Source organism: Diabrotica virgifera, chromosome 1 (assembly GCF_917563875.1).
Source record: "Diabrotica virgifera virgifera chromosome 1, PGI_DIABVI_V3a".
In the NCBI taxonomy this organism is placed as follows: Eukaryota; Metazoa; Arthropoda; class Insecta; order Coleoptera; family Chrysomelidae; genus Diabrotica; species Diabrotica virgifera.
In genome coordinates this window covers 205252890-205279947 of record NC_065443.1, presented here as the reverse complement: position 1 = coordinate 205279947, position 27058 = coordinate 205252890, and the positions used below count along the sequence as shown (strand labels likewise).

General features: G+C 32.6%; 1 protein-coding gene across 1 annotated transcript in view; it reads left to right on the top strand.

Annotated features, from left to right (window-relative positions):
- The window catches only part of LOC126881845 (ankyrin-3-like), a 44271-nt gene extending 17315 nt beyond the window's left edge, over positions 1 to 26956 (top strand). Inside the window, exon 2 of the mRNA XM_050646459.1 lies at positions 22382 to 26956. Within this exon, the coding sequence (XP_050502416.1) occupies positions 25005 to 26780 (1776 nt within the window). The 5' untranslated portion in view covers positions 22382 to 25004 and the 3' untranslated portion in view covers positions 26781 to 26956. The remainder of the gene's footprint in view (positions 1 to 22381) is intronic.
- The last annotated feature ends 102 nt before the right edge of the window (positions 26957 to 27058 follow it).

Sequence of the window (27058 nt, the reverse complement as noted above, 5' to 3'; positions counted from 1 at the left end):
AACATTACTCAACAAATAGCTACTGTAAATAGGAACACTTCTTTCCTACAATCGTTATTTCAATTATGGGAACTCGATCATTGCATTAAATCAACAAATAATAAATCTCCCGGGGCGGATAACATTTCATATAATATGTTGCATAAAATGCCCTTAGACCATAAGAAAGCCCTGTTGGAATTGTTCAATTCGATTTGGATAAATAGGATTCCTTTTCCACCGATGTGGAAAGAATACATCATAGTACCTATCAAAAAACCTGGAAAACAGAATGGAAATGCAGATTCATATAGACCCATAGCTTTATCATCGTGTATATTTAAAACCATGGAAAGAATGATAAAGAACAGGCTTGAATATTGGCTAGAAAATGAAAAAATATTACCTGACTCACAATATGCTTTTAGAAAGGGAAGATATTCCTTGGAACCCCTAACGATACTAGTAAATGACATCTATCTAGGATTCACACACAAATACAGCACTTTGGCCACATTTTTGGATATAACTTCAGCATATGATATTGTTCAAATAAATATACTAGAAGAGAAGCTCATCAATATTGGTCTACCAACATCCTTTGCCAACTTCATAAAATCAGCTTACTCTAATCGATCAGTTTCCTTAAAGATAAATCAAGAAATTTAGGAATCAAGAATATGTAGATCTGGATTACCACAAGGTAGTATCCTGAGCCCAATCCTCTACAGCCTGTACACAATGGATATAGAAAATGTTATATCACAAAAGTCTAAAATCATTCAATACGCTGATGATGTTGTTATTTACACCAGTAGCAAATCAGAGGACAAATGTATAGAAAATATCAACACTGAATTTATAAAAATCCAAAAATACCTAGACAACATGGGACTTTCCATATCCGAGTCCAAAACCAATATATGTATTTTCTCTAGAAACAGAAACAACTATCAAAGACAATTAACAATAGGAAAATATAAACTCTGTATTAGTAACTCTGTAAAATATCTTGGTCTGCATCTAGATAGAAAACTATTATGGAAGGACTGTATCCACCAAATTATCAAAAAAACAAGTAATTCTATAAATATCCTAAGAGCGTTTTGTAGAGCAAAGTGGGGAGCAGACCCAAATACGGCTTTACTATTCCACAAAACAATGGTACGATCAATAATGGATTATGGAAGTCAACTCTATGGAACAGCAGCAGATACACATCTAAATAAAATCGAGATACAACAAAATAAATGCTTAAGAGTTTGCCTGGGATATCTTAAGTCAACGCCCATAAACATTATACAAGCTGAAGCCGTGGAACCTCCTCTTAAACTAAGAAGACAACTATTGAGCAGAAAATTCATGATAAAAACCATTTCAAAAAAAACTTCTTACCTCAATAGTGTACAGTCACTAACAGTTCAAGTTTTGACCCATAGATACTGGCACTTCAAGAAAACCCCCCTCATAGTAGAATCTTTCTCAGAAATAGCTGACATTACAGATATACTCTATTCCAACCAACTCCCTCCAGTTTTAATTTACTCACCTGAACAAATTTTTTCACGTGAAATTAGAACCTACTATTTTGAAAGTGAAGAAGTAGCAAGTATCAATCAAACAAAGTTCAACGAAACAAAAAACAAATACTGGCCAAACTATGATTCTATATTCACTGATGGATCAAAGTCAAAAGAATATACCAGTTGTGCCTTTTACCATTTTGAGGAAAATACTGACAAAAAATTTATTTTACCAAAGGAAGCTTCCATATACACTGCAGAACTAACAGCAATAGTGCAAGCTATGAAATACGTACTCGGCTCTAACCACGACAAATTTATAATATGTACGGACAGCAAAAGTGCAGTAGATAAACTTAAAAATGTTAAAATAAATAGATCAGTTAATCATATTGAAGCAAAAATCCTGTATTTACATAATGAGATACACATCAAGAATAAAGTCGTCATATATCTATGGGTAAAGGGACACGCAGGCATAACAGGTAATGAAATGGTGGATGCCTTAGCAAAAACAGCTCCAACATCAGGAGAAGAACTAAATCTTAAACTACCCCCGTCCGATTTATTCTTAAATCAAAGGAACAAAATAAATGAGATGTGGCAAAACCTATACAGTGCATCAACAACTGGAACAAACTTTTGTAAACACCAGCCAAGGATCCCCAGAAAACCATGGTTTCACAAAATACCAAACAGAAACTTTGTCGCCACAATAAATCGAATACGTGCAAACCATGCACTAACACCTTATTATAAGCACAAAATAAAAATTACAGACGATCCACTGTGTAGTTGTGGTAAAATGGGTACATTGGTACATGTTTTACTTGAATGTCCAATAAATATTGTAAACATTAATAATCTATATAAAAACTTAATTCACTACAAGATAAACCTTCCAATAGACCTAAATTGTATTATTTTTTCAGGAAATAATAATATACTTTATGTACTTCATCAACACATCATAAACTGTAAACTAAAATTGTAAAATTACTAACCAATTTTGTAAGCAATTCTGCAAAACAAACTAAATGTAAAACATTAAAGGAAAAAAAAGGTGAATACAAAAAAAATAAAAAAAATAATAAAAAAAATAAACCAAGTAAAAAAAATGAACCAATTAAAAAAAAACCAAAAAAAAAACAAAAAAAAAACAAAAAAAAAAACAAAAAAAAAACAAAAAAAAAAACAAAAAAAAACAAAACAAAAAAAAAGAAAACAAAAAAAAAATAAAAACATACACACAAAGAGGGCTAAAACCTCCGCGGCGTTGAACCGGGTTGATGCTCTAGCGCGGAAGGAAAAAAAAATTAAACACCTTACACTTTACTAATGCTACATATTACTAACAAAACAAATGAATACATCATGCTCAAGTTTGATACTATGAAACAATTTACACAAACTATTTATACAATCTAACATAGTCTGGCTAATTGGTCCTCACCAAAGCCATAAATTCCACGAAAAAAAAAAAGCCAGCTCCCGCTAGCCACCTGCCTTTTGGAAGTTTGAACATTTAATTTAAGCGAAAAGCAATGTTTATTTGTAATATAAATATTTTTTTCTAATTGCTGACAGCAGTATAATGTATTTTGAATTAAATAAAATACATACATTCTTCTGTTTTTGTCTTCTCTTCTTTCTCCTAATCCTTCGTGCCCTTCAGGGCGTCGGATGACAAATAATTTAATTTAAAATATTTTTTGGACAACCTGTATAAATAATTATGATGATATTACTGAATAGAGAATTAAATATCCTTTGAAATGAGCTAGCACACGACCCCTATTCTCATTTAAAAAATCATCGATGACGTCACTAGTATGACATATATGTCAAAATATCATAATTTAAAAATAAAATCGACCTGCTTTGGGATTTTTTCTGAAAGTCGCCTGTTTACGACATAACGAATTTATTCCTTTCATTTGCACCATACTGTGTAATATTATGTATTGTATTATATTAATGTATTATTTATTATATTTAGACAGCGTGTATACTGAAGTTGGACACATATTATGGGAAACTTTTTTATTTTTAATTTTACGAAAGATGTTATTCTAAAATATAATTGCATATTAAAACAAAGCTTTTAATACTAAACAACTTTTCATAATAGAAATTTTCCATATTATAAATTTAAATACGTAAATAAACAAAATTTTCGTTATGATAATGCTCGTATTTTCAATATAATCATTCAAGCAGCTTATAACATTTTTCGGCCTTTCTGGGCAAGATTTTCTGTGTAAGTATTTATTCATTGTTGTTTTACGTGTTTATAGATTGTGAATTCCAAAAACGAACAACCATAACTGACTAATATAATATTCATCTTGCCTTGCGCGTTAGTTACAGGCAAAGGCAGGTTCTTTTCATAATCAAAAAATATAATCATTTCAGAAGAATCAGTTGATCTTTGCACTTCAGCTAGTTGTGTTTTAAATATATCTGCTTTTCTAAGATGAATCTCCTTATTAATATCCCTTTTAAGTGTTTTTAAGATTTCCTCATTAGGTTCCAATTCAGCTTGCCTTTTGTGGTCGTTGTTCTCTGCTTATACCAACTAGGAATTTTATACAGATGTTGCATATTTTATATATATTATATTATTATAATATATTATATTCCTTCTTGGATATCCAAATAAAGTGTTAAATTCTTCATTAAATACCTTCGCAAAAATTCCATATGAGACTTTATTATCAGAATGTGTGTTGAAATTTTCATGTAGTTTAGTGACTGATAGATTTGGGTCCAGGTATTTTCTATTGTGGGTATCAGATCTTGTATAGTGCGATCTCGAGCTGGTAATTCAGCAATAAATTTTCTGACTTTTTTAAGAGATTCTGGTGCTGTTCTGTTTGGCCTAGTAGCATGACAGCCTCTATTGTCTGCTGGATGAGCTGCAGTTCTAACCTTTTTGTCTAAACTAGATTTAAAAATGCCGTGTATAGCTAAAAATGCTTTTTGACATAAAGGCACTTTTCCATTTTCGGAAATGTTATTAACCTAGGAGTAGACTGTACGACTTCCTGATTGCTCTTTATTACGCATACGTGAACGTGATCGGTTTTTCACATGGACGTATAAATAAATATATGTTATATATTTGTACGTCCATGGTTTACGTCTTTATTTATATGTCCATGGTTTTTCATAACTTAGATAGACTACAACAGTACTTTTCAAAAATATTTTCTTGCTCTAAATCACTTAGCTTAATTGCACACTTACACCTACAAACGCCAATTTCACGACGTTTATTCTTTTCTATAAAACGATTTTTCTGTTTTAAAGTTCCTTTTTATTTTTCGGAGTCTCTAATCCGTTTCGTTCCTTTTGAAACAGAATGCATATTCTCGGAATCACCTCCAACAGGAACTGAGTTATAGGCTACATTTTTTGGTTCTACAACTTTAATGTCTTCTTCATTCTCGCTGCTGCATGAATCACTAACCAACCACAACCAACGCAGGTATACTATTGTGAGAAATGCCTTCGTGAGGATCGTACTCACTTCCCGAGGTTACATCGCCACTATAACTACTGGATTTTAAAATTCTTCTTCTTCTTCTTCTTCCTTCTTGTATGTAGGCTTTAAAGCCTGTTTCTTCTTCAATATTCGCCTAATAAATTATTTAAGTTATCGCACCATCTTTTTCTTGGTCTGCCAATACTTCTTCGTCCATTTGGTGATTTATCTCGTGCTATTCTTACTATCCTATCCTCTGCCATTCTACTGTGTTCGTTCCACTCCTGTTTCCGTTTTGTCACCCATCCATTTATGTCTTCTACATTGCATGATCTTCTTATGTTTTCGCTTCTCTCCCTATCCAACAGACTTTTCCCTGATATTCGTCGGAGTATTTTCATCTCTGTTGTTTCTAGTAGTCGTCTCGTTTTAGATGTGCCAGGTCTTGTCTCCGCCGTGTATGGCAATATAGGTCTAATTGCTGCTTTATAGATTATTGCTTTTGTGTCTTGTCTTACGTGTTTGTTCTTCCAGATTGTGTCATTAAGAGATCTCGCCGCTTTACTTGCTTTTAAGCTTTGTTGTCGTACTTCCTCTTCTACATTTCCGTAACTGGTTATATCTATATTTCCAGATATCTAAACCTTCCTTCCTGCTTTATTATTTTCCCATCAATTTCGATTTTACATCGTAGTGGGTATTTAGATGTTGTCATACATTTGGTTTTTTCTGCTGATATTATCATATTGTATTTCTTGGCTGTTGTATTGAAGATGTGTGTTAATCTTTGGAGGTCGTCTTCTGTCTCGGCGATTATTGCGGTGTCGTAACATAATATGTGACATAATATTTGGATTTCTTTATTCCCCATTCTGTAACCATGACCTTTACGTACTGCTTCTATTATTTCGTCCATTATTATATTAAAGAGCAGTGGGCTTAATGAGTCACCTTGTCTGACTCCGCTTTGTACTGGTATAAACTGCGTTAGTTTTCCATTTATCTTTTCCTGTATTCGATTATGAAAATAGGTGTTTTCGATGGTTTGTATAATATTGATTGGTATGTTTCTTCTATACAGTAAATGTAAGACGTCTTCGACTTGGATGCGATCTAAAGCCTTTGTCAGGTCTATAAAACATAAATATGCTGGTTTATTGTACTCAATGGCCTTTTCTGTGATTTGTCTCAGTACAAATACGGCGTCTACGCAGGATCTTCCGGATCTAAATCCTTGTTGTTCATCTGATAAAGTTGTTAGTTTATTGATTTTGTTGGTTAGGACTTTTTGTGGTTAGCTTAAGTGCGGTGTTCAGCAGATTTATACCTCTATAATTGTTGGGGTCTTCTTTGTCTCCTTTCTTGAACATTGGTATCATTATGCTGTTTCTCCATGTGTCTGGTATCTTGCAGTGCAATATTAGTTTTTGTATAAGTTTTGTCATCTCTAGGGTTATACTTTCTCCTCCGTATTTTAGAAGCTCGTTGGTTATTCCGTCTGGTCCTGGTGACTTTCTGTTGTTAAGCGAGTTTATGGCTATCTCTACTTCGTGAAAACTGATTTCTATTTCGTGTCTTAATTCAGGTAGGTTATTGTTTTGATTATTATTTTCCTTTCCTTTAAACAGTTCCGTCAAGTATCTTTCCCATTCGTTTGCTGGTATGTTATTGTATTTCTTCAATTCTGACATTTCTTTCCGTTGGTTTCTTATGAATCTCCATATTTGTTTTTGTGTTCCGTAGAAGTCGCTTTCCATCCTTTTTGTAAACTGTTCCCAGTGTTCATTTTCTGTTCTTCTTACCAATTGCTTTGTTTCATTTCGTATTCTTCTATATGTCTCTCTGGATTCAGGAGTGTTTAATGTTTTATACTTCATGTAGGCCTCTCGCTTCTCTTTACCTTTCTCTTTTATTTCTTTTCTGAACCATGGTGTATTGTTGTTGTTTCGTTTGTTCAGTATGACTTTGCGTTTTCCTAGAGCTTCTGTTGCTGCCTCTTTAATGTTGTTTTAATTTTCTCCCAGCTCGCGTTTATATGTTTGATGTCGTCTATTTGTTTCAGCTGTATCTTCTGTGCTAGCCTCCTTTGGTACATTTCTCTTGTGGAATCGTTCCACAGTGATTCTACATTGAATTTTTCCTCGGTGATTTCCTGTAGAAAATGTTTTGATGTTATTTTCATTCTTATTTTTGCTAGGACTAGTTTGTGTTCACTCCCTGTGTCTGTTGAGTTTAAAGTTCGAATATCTAGAATCTCAGAAGAGTGTTAAAAGTTGGTGTGAACACAAGTTGATTTGCGCTCTGGTGGAAAAAGTTGTTTTAGTACGGAAGTAAACATTGGTTTTTGGTGAAATTTTCACAAAGTGTGTGGTGAATTCAACATTTCAACTGTAAGTCATCTTTTTGTTAATTTGATGCACGTAAGAGAGGAGATTTGCAATAATATTATACAGAACAATATTTTTTTAAGTTACAAATTCAACAAACATTGAATATAACAAAAACGTGTATAATTAAACATTAATGAATATTTAATTACTGAAAGCCATAAATAAATTAGCAAACAGAAGTACGGCCAAATATTATGCGACGTTGCCGGCGTGTGCAAAATATCTGAGACCTTACCAAAACGTAATTAAAAATAAGAAGATAATAATAATAATAATTACTATTAGACACAGGTTACATTTTCCTATTTTTTGTGTATATTATAAGCTTTAAGTGAACTAAAAATATATTTTTCTCTCATTATATTGATAAATATTTTCAGTCTAGAAAACAAACAACAAGACAAATAGATGAACAACGAAGAAAATAAAAAAGAAGGAAAAAGACACAAACCGGAGCACGACAGCTCGATTGAAGAAGACAAAGAAGAGCAACATAAAAGCAAAAAAGCTCCAGACACGCGCATAAAAAAAGTAAGTACAATATTAACGGACATGGAGGAGATTAAGATATTGCTGAGCCAGATGAGGCAAGAAATTAAAGAAGATATCCTGGAAAGCAAAACAGAGATTAAAGATGAAATCAAGGATATGAAAAACGAACTGGAAGATATTAAGCAGAAGCTTAAGCAAAACAAAGCAGAAACAGAAAATTTAAAAAGAGAAGTAGAAAAAAAAGAACAAAAATGGGAGAAAGAAAACGAAGAACTCAAAAAAGCGTTAACACTCATGGAGAATAGATTAGAGAAGATCGATAAAGAAAAAATACGCAATAAATTAATCATAACAGGAATTCAGGTAGATCTGGAAGATGAAGTTAGACTAAGAGAAAACATACAAAAAATGATGGAAACAGAGCTGCAACTGAAAATAGAAGTTAAAAGTGCGTTTAAGATAGGATACAAGAAATGTATAATAGAAACGAAGAGCTGGGAAGACAAACAGAAAATACTGCAAGAAAAAGGTAAACTCAAATACACAAGAGACTGTAGAGAAATATACATAGATGCAGCGCTGACGTTCAAGGAAGCAAAGATACAAAAAGAAATCAGAGACATAGCAAAACAACAGAGAAGCAAAGGAGCAAAAGTAAAAATCAGATACCAGAAATTAGAAATAAATGACAAAGTGCTAAAATGGAATGCAAGAGAAAATAAACTTATAGAAATTGAAAATGTCCCAAAAAACTAGACAAAAGAGAATGGATGGATGAAAAGGAAACAGACAATGCAAACGAAGAGGTAAATGAGTCACGGTATATTCAAAATAATAAGAAAAATACAAAAAAAAGGAAGAGAATTAAAAAAATGACAAAAAAAATTGGAACATGGAACGTCAGGACACTGCTAGAAGAAGGAAAAATGGAAGAGCTAGCGACACAGTTGAAACAATACAATATAGATATTGCAGGAATTCAAGAAACCAGGTGGGGGGGACATGGAAAAATCGAAAAAGAAAATTATACAGTATGGTATGCTGGAGAAGAAAAACAAGGATATGGAGGAACTGCTTTTATTGTGTTAGGGGAAATGAGGCATAAAGTTATGGAATTTAAACCCATAAGTCAAAGATTATCATACATAAGAGTAAACAGCAAACCGAACAAGTTGTCCATAATAAATGTCTATGCACCCACAGAAAACAGTGATGACTTAATAAAACAACAGTTCTATGAAACACTAGAAGAAAATGCCGAAAAAATCCCGGGAGAAGATATATTAATTATTATAGGCGATTTCAACGCACAAATAGGTAAAGAAAAATGCTTTAGGGAGGTTGCAGGGGAAAACTCATTACATAGCACAACAAACAATAATGGAGAAAGATTATGTAATTTAGCAGCGGCATTAAACATGGACATAAGTAGCACGAGATATAAACACAAAAACATACACAAGATAACATGGATGAGACCAGGCAGTCTGGAGGGGAATCAAATAGACCATGTACTTATTAAAAAGTCACACAAACAGTCGATAAATGACGTGAGATCTCACAGAGGGGCAAACATCGATTCGGACCATATGCTAGTGATTGCAAAATGTAAAATAAAAACAACAAAGAATGAAAGACGAAAAGCACAGGGAAGATGGGACGTAGATAAATTAAAAGATAAAGGAGTAAAAAGAAGATTTGTAAAAGAAGTAAATGTAGAGATGCAGTTCAAGGAGGAACAAGAAATGGAGGAGCAGTGGAAAAAAATCAAACAAGGAATAAACACTGCAGCAGAGAAAGTAGTTGGAAAAATGCAAAAAGAAAGAAGAAACAATTGGTTTGACGAAGAGTGCAAACTAGCAGTGGACGAAAAGAATAAAACAAGATTGAAATGGCTAAGCACAGGTAAAGAAGAGGAACGAGAAAAATACCAAGATCAAAGGAAAAAGACAAAGAAATTGTTTAAATCAAAGAAAAATAAAAAAGTAGACGAAATTATGAACGAGATCGAAACAGAAAATAAGAGACACAATTCAAAACCACTGTACCAATACTTAAAGCTAGGTAGTAGAAAACGGACAGCTAATGTAGCCATAGAAGCAGAAACATGGCAGAAGTATTTCGAAGAAATGTATCAAGAAACGGATGTGGAAGAAGAAAGAGAAACAATAATGAACCCGGAACAAGGTGAAGAAGAAGAATTGACCTATACAGAAGTAAAAGATACAATAGGCAAACTGAAAAACGGGAAAACAGCGGGAGACGACGGAATATGTGCAGAACTTATAAAATACGGGGGTGAAGCACTATACAGAAAGATTTATGAACTAATACAGAATATATGGAATAAGGAAACAATGCCCGAAGAATGGAAGAAAGGAATTATTGTGACAATCCCAAAACAAGGAGACCACAGGATATGTAAAAACTACCGAGCAATTAATTTACTGAATGTAACATATAAAGTACTGACTGGTATAATTAGAGACAGACTAACAATATACACAGAACAAAGCATAGGAGACTACCAGTACGGTTTCAGAAAAGGAAGATCCACGATAGATGCTATCCATACACTAAAACAAGCGATAGAGAAAACATACGAGTACGACGGAGAAGCACATATACTTTTTCTAGACTTTAAACAGGCTTTTGACAAACTAAGTAGAAGAAAAATGATCCAAGACTTACAAGAGAGCAAAATACCAAATAAAATTATAAGAATGATAGAAATGACAATGCGAGATTCCCAAGCAACAATAGACACCGGAAGAGAGAGAACAGAAATAATAAAAATTAAAAATGGAGTAAGACAAGGAGATGCGCTCTCAACTGTACTATTTATTCTATCATTAGATAAGATAATAAAAAAGTTGTCAAACGCAGGAACTATAAATAAAAATACAGTACAAATAATTGGATATGCGGACGATATAACCATAGTAGCAACAGATAAAAAGGCATTAAAGAAAACCTTTCAAGAAATAGAAAACGAATCCAAACTAAGAGGACTGGAAATAAATGAAAATAAAACAAAATACATGAATGTAAGTAAAAAAAAGAAGACGCAACTGACAGAAATGACAATAGACGCACACAGCTTCGAAGAGGTTGAAACATTCAAATATTTGGGAGTATTAGTCAACAGAAGAAATGAAAGTGTAGATATGAAAAGAAGAATTCAAGCAGGAAACAAAGCATTCTACAGAAATAAAAAAATTTTCAAAGATAAGAAGATAAGCCGAAATACAAAAATGAAAATCTACAAAACGACCATAAGACCAATAGTGCTATATGCTTTGGAGACATTCACATTAACAGCAAGAGAAGAAGAGCAGCTGAAAGTTTTTGAGAGAAAAATTATGAGAAAAATTCTGGGACCAAAGAGGGAAAACGAAGAGGATGCAAGGCAATGGATGAACCACGAAATACAAGAATGGATGGGTCAAGAGAACATAGTAAGAGCAACAAAAGCACAGAGAATTAGATGGTATGGACACATAATGAGAAGAGAGAAGAACAATCCGTTAAGAGTTATAACCGAATGGATACCACCAGGTACAAGAACCAGAGGCAGGCCTAAACTCAGATGGAGACAACAAGTGGAAGAAGACTTAAGAAGTATGGAAATTAGAAATATAGGAAGCAAAATCAGAGAGAGAGAAGAATGGAGAAAGGTAGTGGAAACAGCGAAGTCACACCAGCAATTGTAAAACCAAAGTCAGAATGGGATGATCCCCCACAAAAAGGATCTTCAAGTGAAAACAGCTTCAGCTTCCTCGGGAGCGTACAGCTTGTATATATATATATATATATATATATATATATATATATATATATATATATATATATATATATATATATATATATATATATATATATATATATATATATATATATATATATATATATATATATATATATATATATATATATATATATATCTAGAATCTGCTTTGGGTGGATTTTTCTATTAGTGAGTATAAAGTCAATCATAGATTTGTGCCTCCTGGAGTTTTCAAACGTATATTTATACTGAAGCTTATGGTCGAAAAATGTATTATTGATTCTCAGTTCGTTAAAAGCACAGAGATTAGCCATAACATTCTGGAAGATGAACATACACCTATTACATGCTAAAAATAAAGAATTTGATTTAAATGGAAGGAAGGTTTGAATTCTTTTCCAAATATCGAGCATGAGAAACAAATGATCCTTGAGTGTTCTTAAAATAAAAAAATTTCCTGTTGTACACTTCATGTTTTCCTGAACTAACGTCCAATTTTCTGAATAAGTCAATTGATTTTGACTTACAACTTATTTTAATAAACACAAATCGTCATCAGATGTAAATCTAATTCGTTTGCTACTGTCTGAGGTACTCATTTTAGAAAATCATTACAAATAAACTTAGTTTAAATGAAAGAAAAACAACAAACATAACCTGAAAAGAAAATAGCGCAACGAATACCGCACAGCGTAACGGCTCCCCTAATAACGGCAGGCACTATTTCCAATAACGCAGCGTAAGCCAATTATCACATCTGCGCATGCTCTACTGTCAAAATAACGCGTGCTGTAATACAGCAAGTGCAAAAGTGACTATGCAATATCTCTCTAATAATGAGGGTATTTGGCTCCGAATTCCATCCTACTGCAACAATTTACTTCATATTTTCACTGTAAGTAGGGAATAGCACAAGAAACAAAGTCTACCCCTATGCCGCTTATATCTTGGGGTGGTTCCCACCTCTTCTCGGGGGTGGAAAATTTTTTGGTCAACATAACTACAGAAGTGGCTAGAGATCCTGATTCTAAGTAATAACTGTTGTATAATTTTTTTTTGAAAACTCAATACTTTTTGAGTTATTCGTGGTTGAAAATTTGCCATTTTCATTGAAAAATGTCACCATTTCGGACGGTTTTTGCGAATACCTTAAAAATGATGCATCTAACGGAAAAAACATTTTTGTAGCTTGTAAAAAAATCAGAGATTCGTTTCTTCATAAATCTTCTAGTTATAATACAAAAAGAGATATGGTAGGTGAAAAGAGATTTTTTTGTGCATGTTCAAATCGGTGTGTTCAACTTAAAATAACAGTGAAATGGTCGATTTTACCGTTATAACGCTACCAATATCTTTTGTAGTGCTTGAAAAGATCTTTAAAAAGAGCACTGTTAAATGTCGATTACATTCACACTAAGCGAGATATGGTGCAAAAAAATTGAGGACTAATTTATTTTAAGATAAAATGCGAATAATATTTAACCCCTCATCCACCCGATTTAAATGCATCGTTTTCCTTCTATAATACTTTTTATTATAGTGTTATTTCTAAGTTCAAAAAGTTGGACAGGTTTAAAATAAATGGTTTTTGAGAAATATAAGATCAAACTATAGAGCGCATTTTTAAATTTTCTTAAAAATCTTCCTTTTTCCATGTAACTCGAAAATGATAAGAGCTACGAAATAAAGAGACAATACAAAATGTAGGGTTTTTTCAGATAAAAATTTTGTTTTTCTTTCATTACTGTATCTCTTTATCATTTTCGAGTTACATGGAGAAAAAGAAGATTTTTAAGAAAATTTAAAAATGCGCTCTATATTTGATCTTATTTTTCTCAAAAACCCTTCATTTTAAACCCGTCCAACATTTTGAACATAGAAATAACACTATAATAAAAAGTATTGTAGAAGTAAAACGATACATTTAAATCTGGTGAATGAGGGATTAAATGGGCCTTGTTATGCAAAAAGCAACCAACCCACATTTTTGAGGAAAACAAGATAATGTCACATATCGATTTAAAAATGTGTATTCTACATTGTGTAAAAAGCAACCAAGTATTACCAAGCAACCTAAATATTAAGCCATGAAAAATACTACGCCAAATTATTTCTGTTTAATAATAGTTCACTTAAGATTTCGTATAAGACAACCAACCCACTTGGATTGTTTGTGTGACTGAACATATTATTACATTGCACTGTCGAAAAGTACCAGCCAAGTGGGTTGATATTGTTATGCCGATTACGGTTCCTGGAATGTATCATCTTTTTGTTTTTACGTGTAGGTACTGACCAATGTTAGTTAGTGCTTAAATATTAAAATATTTGTTGTGTTATATCTATTATATTATGAAGAAATCTTTGAATCTTTAATGCGAAAAATATGTTTAAATTAAGAACTGTTAAAATAATTAAAGCGGCTCGCGAAATTGCAGAAAATGGTAAGTTTTAGGATTAAGGCTATGTTTATCTTACTTTTTAAAAATTATGGTTTGTTGTTTTGACTGATTATCGCATATTTTTTATTTGTATTGATATTATGTTTAATAGTAGAAATTCTACTGTATGGTATTACTGAGTTGACTGAAATTATTCGGTTTTATTCATGGATTTTGTGGGTTGGTTGGATTTTGCAGATTGCATTTTATTAGATATATTTCCAACAGCAAAAAGAAACCAACCCTCAATATGGCTATTTTTTTTTATAAAAATTTATTAGGATAATTTTGATACTGCTATGATAAAATTGCTCTAAAATTAAACTATTGACTAGTGAAGTTATCGTTTAAAAAAATTTGACAGAAAATTAAATATTTAGAAAAACATAAAAAGTTAATTTTCTCCTTATTTACAAATTGAGGGTTGGTTGCTTTTTGTTTAACATGGCCCAAATATACTTCGCATTTTATCTTAAAATAAATTACATAGTTATAATTTTTTTTTGCACCACGTTCGCTAAAAACCGTCCGAAAAGGTTTCAATGAAAATGTCACCTCAAAGATATCTCCTCAAAATTATGGAACAGTTTTTGCTTACAATTAGTTTCTGTAGTCGTTTCCGTGGTTATTTTGACAAAAAATTTCCACACCCTAGAAGCGGTGGGAACCACCCCCCGATAAAAGCGCACATCGGCATAGGAAAGACTTTGCATTAGGAGTTAAGTAGAGGCTATTCCCAACATTCCATGAAAATCCACGCAGTACGATAGAATACGGTAATATCCTGTTTTTGCTCTAATTGATTGGCGTAAACCCAGAAAAAGGAAAAAAGAACTTAAATAGGACAATCGTTTTATACAGTGCGGTGGAATAAGTGTTGCCCCCCCCCTGTTAACTTGTTTATTTTAAGAATATAAGCAAAACGCTCGGACAGGTCGATTTTTAAACTAACCATAGTATATTATAGCATCAGTAGCAATCTGATTCTCGAAGCGTGAACATGTACCGTCATTAAAAGCGCTAGAGAACTTCCTTATCGTAAAACTACCTAATTAACTAGTAATTATCTTATCAGCATCAAAAAATTGTTAAAGTGAAAAGTAACAAAAACCAAGTGATTAGTGAAACAAACAAAAGAAATATGTTCCCTTCGGGGAACTTATTAGGATTTGATAATAATGGCCAACCAATTTATCAACAAATGAATACTATACAGGATGTCCCAACAATAAATAACCAGAACCAGTCAAACCAAACAGCAGTAAAACCGCAAGTACCATTTTTGTATTTTAATCAAACACCATCTAACCAGATAACAAATCAAATGTCATGCTCAAACCAAATACCTATTCCAACCCAAATAGCTATACCAAACCAAGTACAATTTCCTAGTCAATCAACTGCACAAAATATTCAAAACACTCAAAACCCTATTCAGTCACAATACACAACATTATCCACAAACCCTCAATGCTCACTCTCATCAACACAAAACACCAATAACTACACAGATAGCGATAGCGACATAGAACTTAACGAAACAGAAAACCAAAATAAACATCCTTGGCAAGAAGTTGCCAATAAGAGAAAAAGGATGAAAAGACAAACAACTTCAGAAAAGTCCAACCAAATCCAAACACAAAACAGATTTGATTCCCTCTCAAAAGAAAATCTAGATGAACAAACAGACAATTTATCAAATACACAAAACACAAATATCACCAAAAAAGATCCCTCACCGCCACCAATCTATATTTATGGAGTTACTGACTATAGTGCTATGATAGCAAACCTTTCAACTGCAACTGCGGCAGAAACCTATTACACCAAAACCATTTCAAATAATACAGTAAAAATTAACCCTACAAACTCAGACACCTACAGGACACTCATACAGCACCTTAGAAAAGAAAACATTGTACATCACACTTACCAATCGAAACAAGAGAGGGCCTATAGAGTTGTCATAAGAGGATTACACCATTCAATACCCACAGCAGATATCTCGCATGAATTAAATAATAAGGGTTTTAAAGTTCGCAACATAATTAATGTTAGACATAGAGTTACCAAAGAACCATTGCCCTTATTCTTTGTCGATATAGAGCCAAACGAAAACAACAAAAACATATTTAACCTACAAGTCCTACGAAACTGCATAATAACAGTAGAACCACCTAGAATAAAAAATACAATAGTTCAATGCACAAGGTGTCAAAAATACGGGCATTCAAAAAGTTACTGCCTAAGGCCATTCGCCTGTGTTAAATGCGGAGGATCACATGACACAAAAACCTGCAAAAAAGCACGCGACACACCAGCAACATGTGCCTTATGTAATGGCAATCATCCAGCAAACTATAAAGGATGTGCTATATATAAAGACCTAGTCAATTCGAAAAACAAAAATATAACAAGCAGCATTCCTATACCTAGAGTTGCAAGCCTAAATAATAATAACACTAATGCTCACCACATACACCAATCACATGTAACATATGCTCAAGTTGCAGCAACTAATACTTCTTCACAAGACAACAACAATAATTCAGACCTTTCAAATAAACTTACAGAGTTCCTCAACGAATTTAAAAATATGTTTGCACAATTGATAAACCAAAACAGCATGATACTAAGCATGCTTACAACAGTGATAAATAGAACGTCGTAATGGCTAACTCACTTAGAATAGCAGAGTGGAACGCAAATGGTCTAACAAACCATGTGCAAGAAATTATACTATTTCTAAAATTAAACAAAATAGACATCCTACTTATATCCGAGAGTCACACAACTGAGAGGTCTTTTATAAAAATTCCACACTACTCTGTCTATTGCGCAAACCATCCAGATGGAACAGCCCATGCTGGTTCAGTTGTAATAATTCGTACAGCTATAAAACACTACGAACTTGCTCCATATATCACCAACAAAATTCAGAGTACTATCATAAAAGTACATGCGCTCACCTTTCCACTAACAATAGCTTCTATCTACAGCCCACCACGCCACACCATCAATCTGGAGGAATACAGAGAGTTTTTTGAACAACTTGGCTCACATTTCCTAGTGGCAGGGGACTGGAATGCAAAACATACAACCTGGGGAGCAAGACTGATATCTCCAAAAGGCAGAAATCTATTAAAGATCATACAAGATAATAACCTGAAATACCTAACAACTGGTACCCCCACATACTGGCCCACTGATAACAACAAAATTCCTGATCTGTTAGACTTTGCTATAACTAAGGGAATACCTGAAATACACAGCGACATCACCCCCAGTTTTGATCTCCATTCGGACCATCCCATCTTGATTACCTTAAGTACCAATATAATTTGGAAAACTCCTGCACCAAGGCTATGTTCCAGTAACACGAATTGGGTTCAATTCAAAGAAGAAATAAATGATAAAATATCTCTTGACATTCGACTCAAGCACAAAAACGATATTGAAGAAGCTGTAAAATATTTAACGGAACAAATACAACAGGCCGCTTGGAAAGCTACTCCTGTAAAGGAAAAAACCATCGATGAAAGGTATAGTATACCCCTCCATATTAGAACACTAGTAGAAGAGAGAAGAAGAGCCCGTCACAAATGGCAAAGAACAAGAAACGCGATAGATAAAACAAATCTTAACAGACTCACACACAGACTTCATTCCGCTATCCAAACAGCCAAAAACGAATCCTTTGAAAGATATGTCACAAACCTTTCTCTTGACGACAACTCTCTTTGGAAAGCCACAAAGAAATTCAAAAAGCCGGTAGTAATGAAATCACCAATTAGAAAAAATGATGGAGCCTGGGCTCGATCAGATATAGAAAAATCCAACAGATTTGCAGAACATCTATCAACCGTCTTCTCCACCCCAGAGGCCAACGATATTAACGACGAGAAAATTAGAGACTTCCTCAATGCACCCTGTCAGCTATCATTACCACTAAAATACTTCTCACCAAATGAAGTCCGTAACGAAATCAACCTGCTTAACCCTCATAAAGCTCCAGGATTTGACCTCATAACTGGCGAAATCTTAAAAAAACTCCCAAGAAAAGCTGTCGTCTTAATAACCATTATTTTTAATAGCCTCCTGAGACTATGTTATTTTCCAGTGCAATGGAAGTATGCACAAATTATAATGATACCTAAACCTGGTAAACCTCTAACTGAAGCCAGTTCGTACAGACCAATAAGTCTCCTTCCGACTTTATCAAAAGTATTCGAAAGGTTAATCCTTAACAGAATAGAAACAATAATACCTATAGAAAACCTTATCCCAGATCATCAGTTTGGTTTTCGCTCAAATCACTCAACCATACAACAGTGCCATAGATTAGTCAACAAAATAAAAGAGAGCCTAGAAGGGAAACAAATATGTCTATCAGCATTTCTCGATATACAGCAAGCATTTGATAGAGTGTGGCACGAGGGTCTTCTCTTTAAAATAAAAACTCAGCTAACTGACCAAATCTACCTCCTCCTTAAATCATACTTGTCCGACAGATACTTCCAAGTTAAATACGAAGGTACTCTATCCAACTACCACCAAATAAAATCCGGAGTACCTCAAGGCAGTGTACTTGGCCCATTCCTTTACCAAATCTTCACTGCTGATATTCCTATTAGCGAAAATACACTAATGGCAACATTTGAGGATGACACTGGTATTGGGACCGTGCAAGTTCGGCAAAGCGACCTCTATTTCTACGCTCTGTACTTTTATTCGCACTTTTAATTATATTGGCCAATTATATTAGTCCTGGTTGCTAGATAATTGTCAAGACCATAGTCCAAAAAAATAATAAGAAGAAAAAATAAGATGCAGGTTATGTTTAGCAAACGTAAACAATTGTATGTAGTAAATAAAATCAGTTATTAAAATGCAGTACTGCAAGCAAAATACAATTAATTAAATTTACCTTTATATAATAATTGCATATCATATCAATATTGTGGAGCAATATATAATTTATCTGCGTCAATGACAGAAGGTATGAAATATACGTCAATTTGACAATTTCAATTGACAATATGAATTATTTAAGATAGTTGCAATATTTCTCCGCGACTCGCGCACGGTCGTTTCTCGTTTCCCTTTCCAAGTACTTGCACACCGCGAATACTAGCATCAGACATCAACGAAATATTAGCATTTAACAAATTGCAAAATCATCTCAATGAACTAGAAGACTGCCTGGAAATAAACGTCAACACAAACAAGTCTTGTCAAGTAAATTTCACAAATCGAAGAATTAGATGTCCACAACTACACCTAAATAATTCACCTATACCAATAAAAACAGAAGTAAAGTACCTGGGCCTTCATCTAGACGAAAAACTTACTTGGAAATCACATATTGCAGCCAAACGACGACACCTCGACCTAAAAGTTAAAAATATGAGCTGGCTAATCAACAGAAGATCGCAACTTTCATTAGAAAACAAACTGACCATCTATAAAACAATACTCAAACCAGTGTGGACATACGGAATCGAGCTGTGGGGCTGTAGCAAACCATCCAACACCAAAATACTACAGACATTCCAGTCAAAAACTATTCGTATGTTAGCTAAAGCCCCATGGTATGTGTCAAACCAAACCCTTCATGCAGACCTCAACATCCCCTTCATCAATGATGTGATTGCTGACCACTCCAGAAGGTACATGAATCGCAGCGCAGACCATCCAAACCATCTCATAGATGAATTATTCAACCCCCCACTGGTTGACAGACGTCTGAAAAGACTTTGGCCAGAAGACCTAGCTGCTAGGTAAATTCCAGAGAGTCGTCAATGGACGACACCTGCCACAAGCCAAGAACATACATTATATTTACTTATTACTGTATTGAAGTAGATTGTAAATAAGCAATAAATAAATAAATAAAAAAAAATATTATAGCATCAACGTTTCGAACTTTACGCGATCCTTCTTCAGGTGACAGCCATAATTTTGATTTTTTTAAATGGGAAAGTATATCGTGTGACACATCATTTAAAAGCTCTTAAAATACTTATTTCAAAAATGTATAATACTTTTTTCCTGTTTGAGAGCGTAGGCGCAAAATTTCGGTCAGATTCTTTCTAAATGCAATCATTTTTTTCGAATCCTGAAAAAACTAATGAATATTTTTGAAAAATTTAAACGCAGAATGAAATATTACAGTATTCTCGATGGTCCAAAGTCCCTGAGAACTCCTATGTTTATTTTAATAAGTCACAGTGGTGAAAAAAAGAGAAAATTTAGTGTGATTTTTAATTTCAAATATATCATTCAAAAGAAACTTTTTGTTTATTCTAAGGGACTGTCAGCCCTCGGTAATAATCTAATCTTTCATTCTGCGTTTACATTTTTCAAAAATAATTATTATTTTCCTCAGAATTCGAAAAAAATAAATGCGTTTAAAAAGAGTTCGACCGAAATTTTGCGCCTACGATTTCAAAAAGGATTAAAGTATTATACATTTTTGAAATCAGTATTTCAAAATCTGTTAAATGAGGTGTCACATGATGTAATTTACCATTAAAAAAAATCAAAATTATGGCTGTCGCCTGAAGAGGGATCGCGTAAAGTTCGAAACGTTGATGCTATAATATACTATGGTTATTTTAAAAATCGACCTATCTGAGCGTTTTGCTTATATTCTTAAAGTAAACAAGTTAACGGGGGGGGGGGGCAACACTTATTCCACCGCGCTGTATAAAAGAATTCACGTGGTGAAATTGGCGTTTGTACAGTCCGTCTAATTTACTTACCGTTGCACGTCAATATTTACGTTAGAGGTCTAAGTTGACATTGTTGCCCAATTATAAAAAATTATTGAATTCACTTTAAATCAAATACATCACACAATTTTTACGGAAGTGGATTATGCAGCAGAACAAATTAATATTCAATGTAAATAAATAAAAACTTTAGAAATAGAAAACAAGAATTAAGTTATAATCTTACGTTAAAGTACATAATAAAAACAGTAAATATAATGAACTATATACTTATAGTAAAGAATATAAACAAATATGAAGTGTTATCACCGCAACTGTCAAATAAATGTTACCAATTTATGCCAAAATACCACCTTCGTTCGATTATACTTACAGTGTATTCCGAACAAATGTGCTTCATAAAAACGCTTTAAAATACATTTATACAAATTAAATGAAACATATTATTGTGTATTTCTTTAAGTTAACATTAATAAAAATTGTTAAATATTATTTCTACGCGTATATAATAAAATATGCCTAGTGGCTGTAACGCCAGTGTACTCGGCAAAGTGATTCTAAAAAAGAACACACCTACCGCCTAAATATTTCGTTTTGGTATCATGTGACGTCTCGGGCTATGACGCGGATGACGTGCAACGGTAAGTAAATTAGATGGAGTATAGGTATATGTGTGCAACTAAGCTAAGTGATTTAGAGCAAGCAAATATTTTTGAAAAGTCTATCTACCCATGCAGAACAAACTATTTATTTACAAGGTTGTGTAAAGAAATACTTTTGACACACCTCGTATAAAATGGATAAAATTTGATATTTGATGTGCTATTTGATGGTTCCGTTTTAGATTTTAGACCATACAGAGCATTTTATGAAGATCTTTTTTTCGTAAAATTGATATTATAATTAAAGTTTCCCATATGGACCCAAGTTGCGAAGACATACAGTATAAGAGATTCATTTTTTTTTAATTTTCCCATAACTGTAACGTCAGATTCGGATTCAGCATAAGCGTAAACAAAAATAAAATAGAAACATTTTTGATTAAGGTAATTTTATTGCGTGTGTCTTCCTCGTATTTGAAATTATCATTGTTTTTGTTTTCTCTGTATTCATTTTCATATTTATGTTTGATAGTTCTTCTTTTAAGATTTCAAGATTGTTCTGTTTCTCTGTTTTCTGCTATCGATTCCATGTCGCCTGCAAATAGTAGCTCCAATAGTTGAGTCTGCTTCATTTGCTAGTATCCTAATGTTAGTTTTCTCATTCTTCTCTTGGCTTTCTTTAAACATGTTTATAAAACAACAAAAAAGGTTTTAGAAAAATATATATATATATGTAAGCTTATTTGATTTTTTCCGAAACAATGCAAGATTTCGATCTACATTGACTCCCCTATAAAGTAAATGTCAGCGTTTGCATATAAGGGGTTCATCTAAAAAAAAACATCTGTTTTACTTTTTTTGTAAAATGTTAATGTCTTGTTTTGGAATTATATACCTAATTCTTATTCATATTTAGGTACTTTTCGTAAACTATTTATATTTTCAGATGATGGATTCTGGAAAATCACAAAATCCCAGCCAAGGCTTACTTTACGAGATAGCTCTACACACACTTTTTGCTTTATCTGCAATAAAAAACTACACAAATTGGAAAATATCAAATGAAGTTAAATCCGCGGGAAAATTTGATGATCTCGTATTTGAATCCGATGAAAAGTGTATGTTGTTACAAGCAAAAATTCAAAGTGGTATGAAGTACACTAAAGATTTTATGACAGTAAATCCCAGAAAAAGTGATTTCAGCATCGCAAAGTATTTTCTGTCTTATTTAACTTTAAAGAAATATTTTAAAATAACTCGTAACTCCTTAATACTATGTACTGCTGCTAAGCTGAAAGTTGCTGATATTATAGATGAATTACCTGCTGACGAAAACGTGCAGAATATTTTTGGTCCCGAGGCAAAAATGTATAAAATTAAAAATGAAGAAGGAATCGTTGAGCTTTTAAACACGATAAAACAATTTCAGAATAATATTAGTAATGCAGAAACCGAAAAAGACAAAAAAGAATGGAAGCATTTGGATATCAATACAGAAGACATCAAATCATTCATATATTCTTTTGTTATTGTTAAAATTAATCTCACTAACATCAAATTGGTAATTGTAAGCAAATTAAGTGAGCTCGATTATGAGTATAATTTTCGAATATCGTCATATGAATACGTAAAAGATCATGTAGAAGAGTGGTCTCATTTATCAATTAACAATTTTGTGCCTATGACAAAAGACTATTTAATGTTTATTTTGTGTGGGGAATATAATCGAAATTTTCTTCAGAAGTCAGTTAATACTAAAATTTATTTCAAAGAAAGTTATCGGTTTAACTCACATAATATTATTTGTGTTCAGATGTACGATAATACTGTTATGCATCTATTAAAAATTTTAAGAAGTATTCAAGAATCAGAAACGTTGTATTTTCCTCAAAAAGAAAACACATTATGTTTGATGCCAGAAATGGAAAATACATTCCATAAAATGAAATATACAATGCAATATAAAGTTATATGTGATATGATAAACATATTTAGATATGACAAAATTAAATACTTAATTGTTTCGTTCCTATCACTTAATGAAGCTCAAGTATTAGAATTATATGAGGAAATATGTACGATTACTAAGAAACACCAAAATAAAAAAGTATTATAATGATTAAAGAACATTATTTGGAAAACAAAGGAACACTAGCCAAAACAATTCATGATAAAATCTACTTTAATTCACTAGCAACTGACACACAAAAATACATATTAGACAAAAAAATTTTGTTTCAAGGAGAATTGGTAACATTAATGAATTTAATTAATAATACCGAAAATATTATCTCAGAAATTGATAAACTTGAAATCGACGAATGTCTTAAAAAAATAATATTTGACGAAGATAATTACTCGATAGGTTATAATTTACAAACCCAATCAAAACCTGATGAATTCTATGTTGAAAGAAGCCTAATAGCTAACTCGGAAGTAATTGCGGAAACAAAGTTTTTCGAAAAAATGGACAAAAATATAGTTGTTGTTACAGGTCCACCTGGTGCAGGCAAAACAACTTTCTTGAAACAAATAGTATCACTCAAAAAAGCTAAAGACAAAGTAGATTCCAAATTGACGTGGATAATTAATGTTGATTTAAAAAAGGCTAAACAATTTTTCCGTAAGGATATTGAAAAAACCATGAGTAATCTATTGTGTCACAATGAAAATATAACTTCCGATAGCTCCTATTTAGCTCATTCCGAAAGAAAACTTTTTGAGTCTATGAATAAAATTTTGATTATAGACGGTCTTGACGAGAACTGTTCGGAAGATATCAAAAAAATACAAAACTTATTAGCAGATTCCCTTCAGGCTTTGAATATTTCTTTGGTTATTATGGGCGCCAGAGATTACGATTTTATCTTAAAAGAATTAAAAGATGTACATAGTTGTGAGTTAGTTAGACTACTTCCGTTTTCACCTAGAGATCAGTCTTCTTTTCTAAAAGAATATCTTAAACAAATAATACCTGTAAATACAGAAAACGATTTATTTGAAGAGGTAATAATAGAATTTGCTATTGCATTTTCAGAATCGATTTGTTCAACGCCATTATCGCTAAAAATGATTTCTAAAATAATAAAAAATAATATATTTAGAGGTGACTCTATCGAATCCTTATCAAAGGTTTTTGACAATTTTGCAAACGAATATTATTTTTATAATTGCTATTTAGAAGTGAGGAAAGACGAATTTGCACAAGATGACGATATATACCGTCAATCGTTTGATAGGTATATACACTCATTAAGAAAGTTAGCGGCTAAGAATTTGTTTCCTGATTTTCCTGATCTTTTAGGTTTGCTTAATGTTGATGCTAGTTTTAAGATTAATAAAGATGCTTTAAATGTTGGATTATTAAAGGAATCAGATGAAGGATATACATTTGTTCATAAAACTTTTGAGGAATATTTTGCAGCAGAATTGCTGTGGGATTGTCTTTATAAAAAAGACATATTCATGATTTATTGCTCAAAGTTCTTAATGAAGTGTTTTTAAACGATCAATATGAGGGTGTTTCGAATTTTTTTGAAAGAATTCTGGAAATTAGTCAAAATGAAAAAATGTCTGAATTATCTATGGCATATAATTTGGCACTTACTGAGGTAAATTGGAAAAGAAATATATCGCTGTTATCTTATCGGGGACGCTTGTTTATTATTAAATTAGTTTTTGATAATTATACTAATTTTTATCATATTTTAAAAACTAAAGGTAGGTCTGGAACAGAAACGGCTTTACTTAATTCATGTATTCACCCATCTTTAGTCAAATACTTCGTAGAAAAGGGGGCAAAGATCGATAAAGCCAACGATATCGGTTTTATTATTCTAAAATTCATGTTTAGAAAGGTACGTATCTACACGAATTTAAGTTTTTATCGTAAAATGTTCGATATACCCAACTATAACAAAAGTGCGGTAGATTTACTTAAATTTTTAACTAGAGAATACGCAATGAACTTAAACTTATGTGATCAGTATGGAAATACACTCAGTTACTATGCAGCTGGTAGTAATTCACTTGAAGCTATAAAATATATTAAAGAGCAAGGGGCAAATCTAAACATTTTCAACATGAATAAATATACACCTGTACATATAGCTGCTAACTCAGGCGCATTAGAGGTCCTACGATATCTAGTAGAAGATTGTAAAATGGATCTTACCGTTTCTGATGATAATGGGAATTTACCGGCTCATATGGCAGCTGATGGTAATCAGGTTGAGATTTTAAGTTATTTTAAATCAATTGGAATTGAGTTAAATCAATGTAATAATGACAGACAGAATTTAGTTCACATAGCAGCTGCAGCTGATGCAATTGATGTCCTAAATTTTCTTAAAAATGAATATAATTTTTTTTTAAATATAGACTTATGTGATAAACATGGATATACACCCAGTCACCACGCAGCTGCTTATAATGCACGTAAAGCTATAAGGTATCTTAAAGAACAAGGGGCAAATCTAAGCATTCCCAACAAGAATAAATCTACACTTGTTCATATAGCTGCTGAGTCAGGCGCATTAGAGGTTCTACGGTATTTAGTAGAAGATTGTAAGATGGATGTAACCGTTTCTGATGATAATGGGAATTTACCGGCGCATATGGCAGCTGTTGGTAATAGAGTTGATATTTTAAGATATCTTAAATCCATTGAAATTGAGTTAAATCAATGTAATAATAAAGGAGAGACTTTAGCGCACAAAGCAGCTGCAGCTGATGCAGTTGATGTTCTAAATTTTCTTAAAAATGAATGTAAATTTTCCTTAAATTTAGACTTATGTAATAAATATGGATATACACCCAGTCACCATGCAGCTGCTTGTAATGCACTTAAAGCTATAAAGTATCTTAAAGAGCAAGGGGCAAATCTAAGCAATTCCACAATGAATAGACATACAGTTATTCATATAGCTGCTATGGTAGGCGCATTAGAGGTCCTACGGTATTTAGTAGAAGATTGTAAAATGGATGTCGCAGTATCTGATAATAATGGGAATTTACCGGCTCATATGGCGGCTGATAGTAATAAAGTTGAGATTTTAAGGTATCTTAAGTCAATTAAAATTGAGTTAAATCAATGTAATAATAAAGGAGAGACTTTAGTTCACCGAGCAGCTGCAGCTAATGCAGTTGATGTCCTAAATTTCCTTAAAAATGAATGTAATTTTTTTTTAATTTTTCTTAAATATGGATATACATTGAGTCACGACGCAGCTTCTTGTAATGTACCTAATGCTATTAAGTATCTTAAAGAGCAAGGGACAAATCTAAGCATTTCCGACAAGAATAAATCTACTGTTTTTATTCATATATATTTAGAGATTTTTTAAAATATTTTATAATGTGTGTGATTGTCCTTTTTGTAACGTTTCAACCTATGCAATCTCACGACTAGTAAGTAAACAAAATAATTATTAGAAGTACATAATTTTTATATTTGTAAATTTTTATAGATGTCCTGAAAAAGAATTAAAATAAATTCGAAAAGCTTGACAGTAAGTCGAAAGAGTTTTTGTCTTGTGGGCTAAATAGACTGCATCCTCAAGAGTCACTACTTGATATTGTGTTTCGGAGACTTATAGAGGGAAGAGGAAGGAACTTGTCGCAG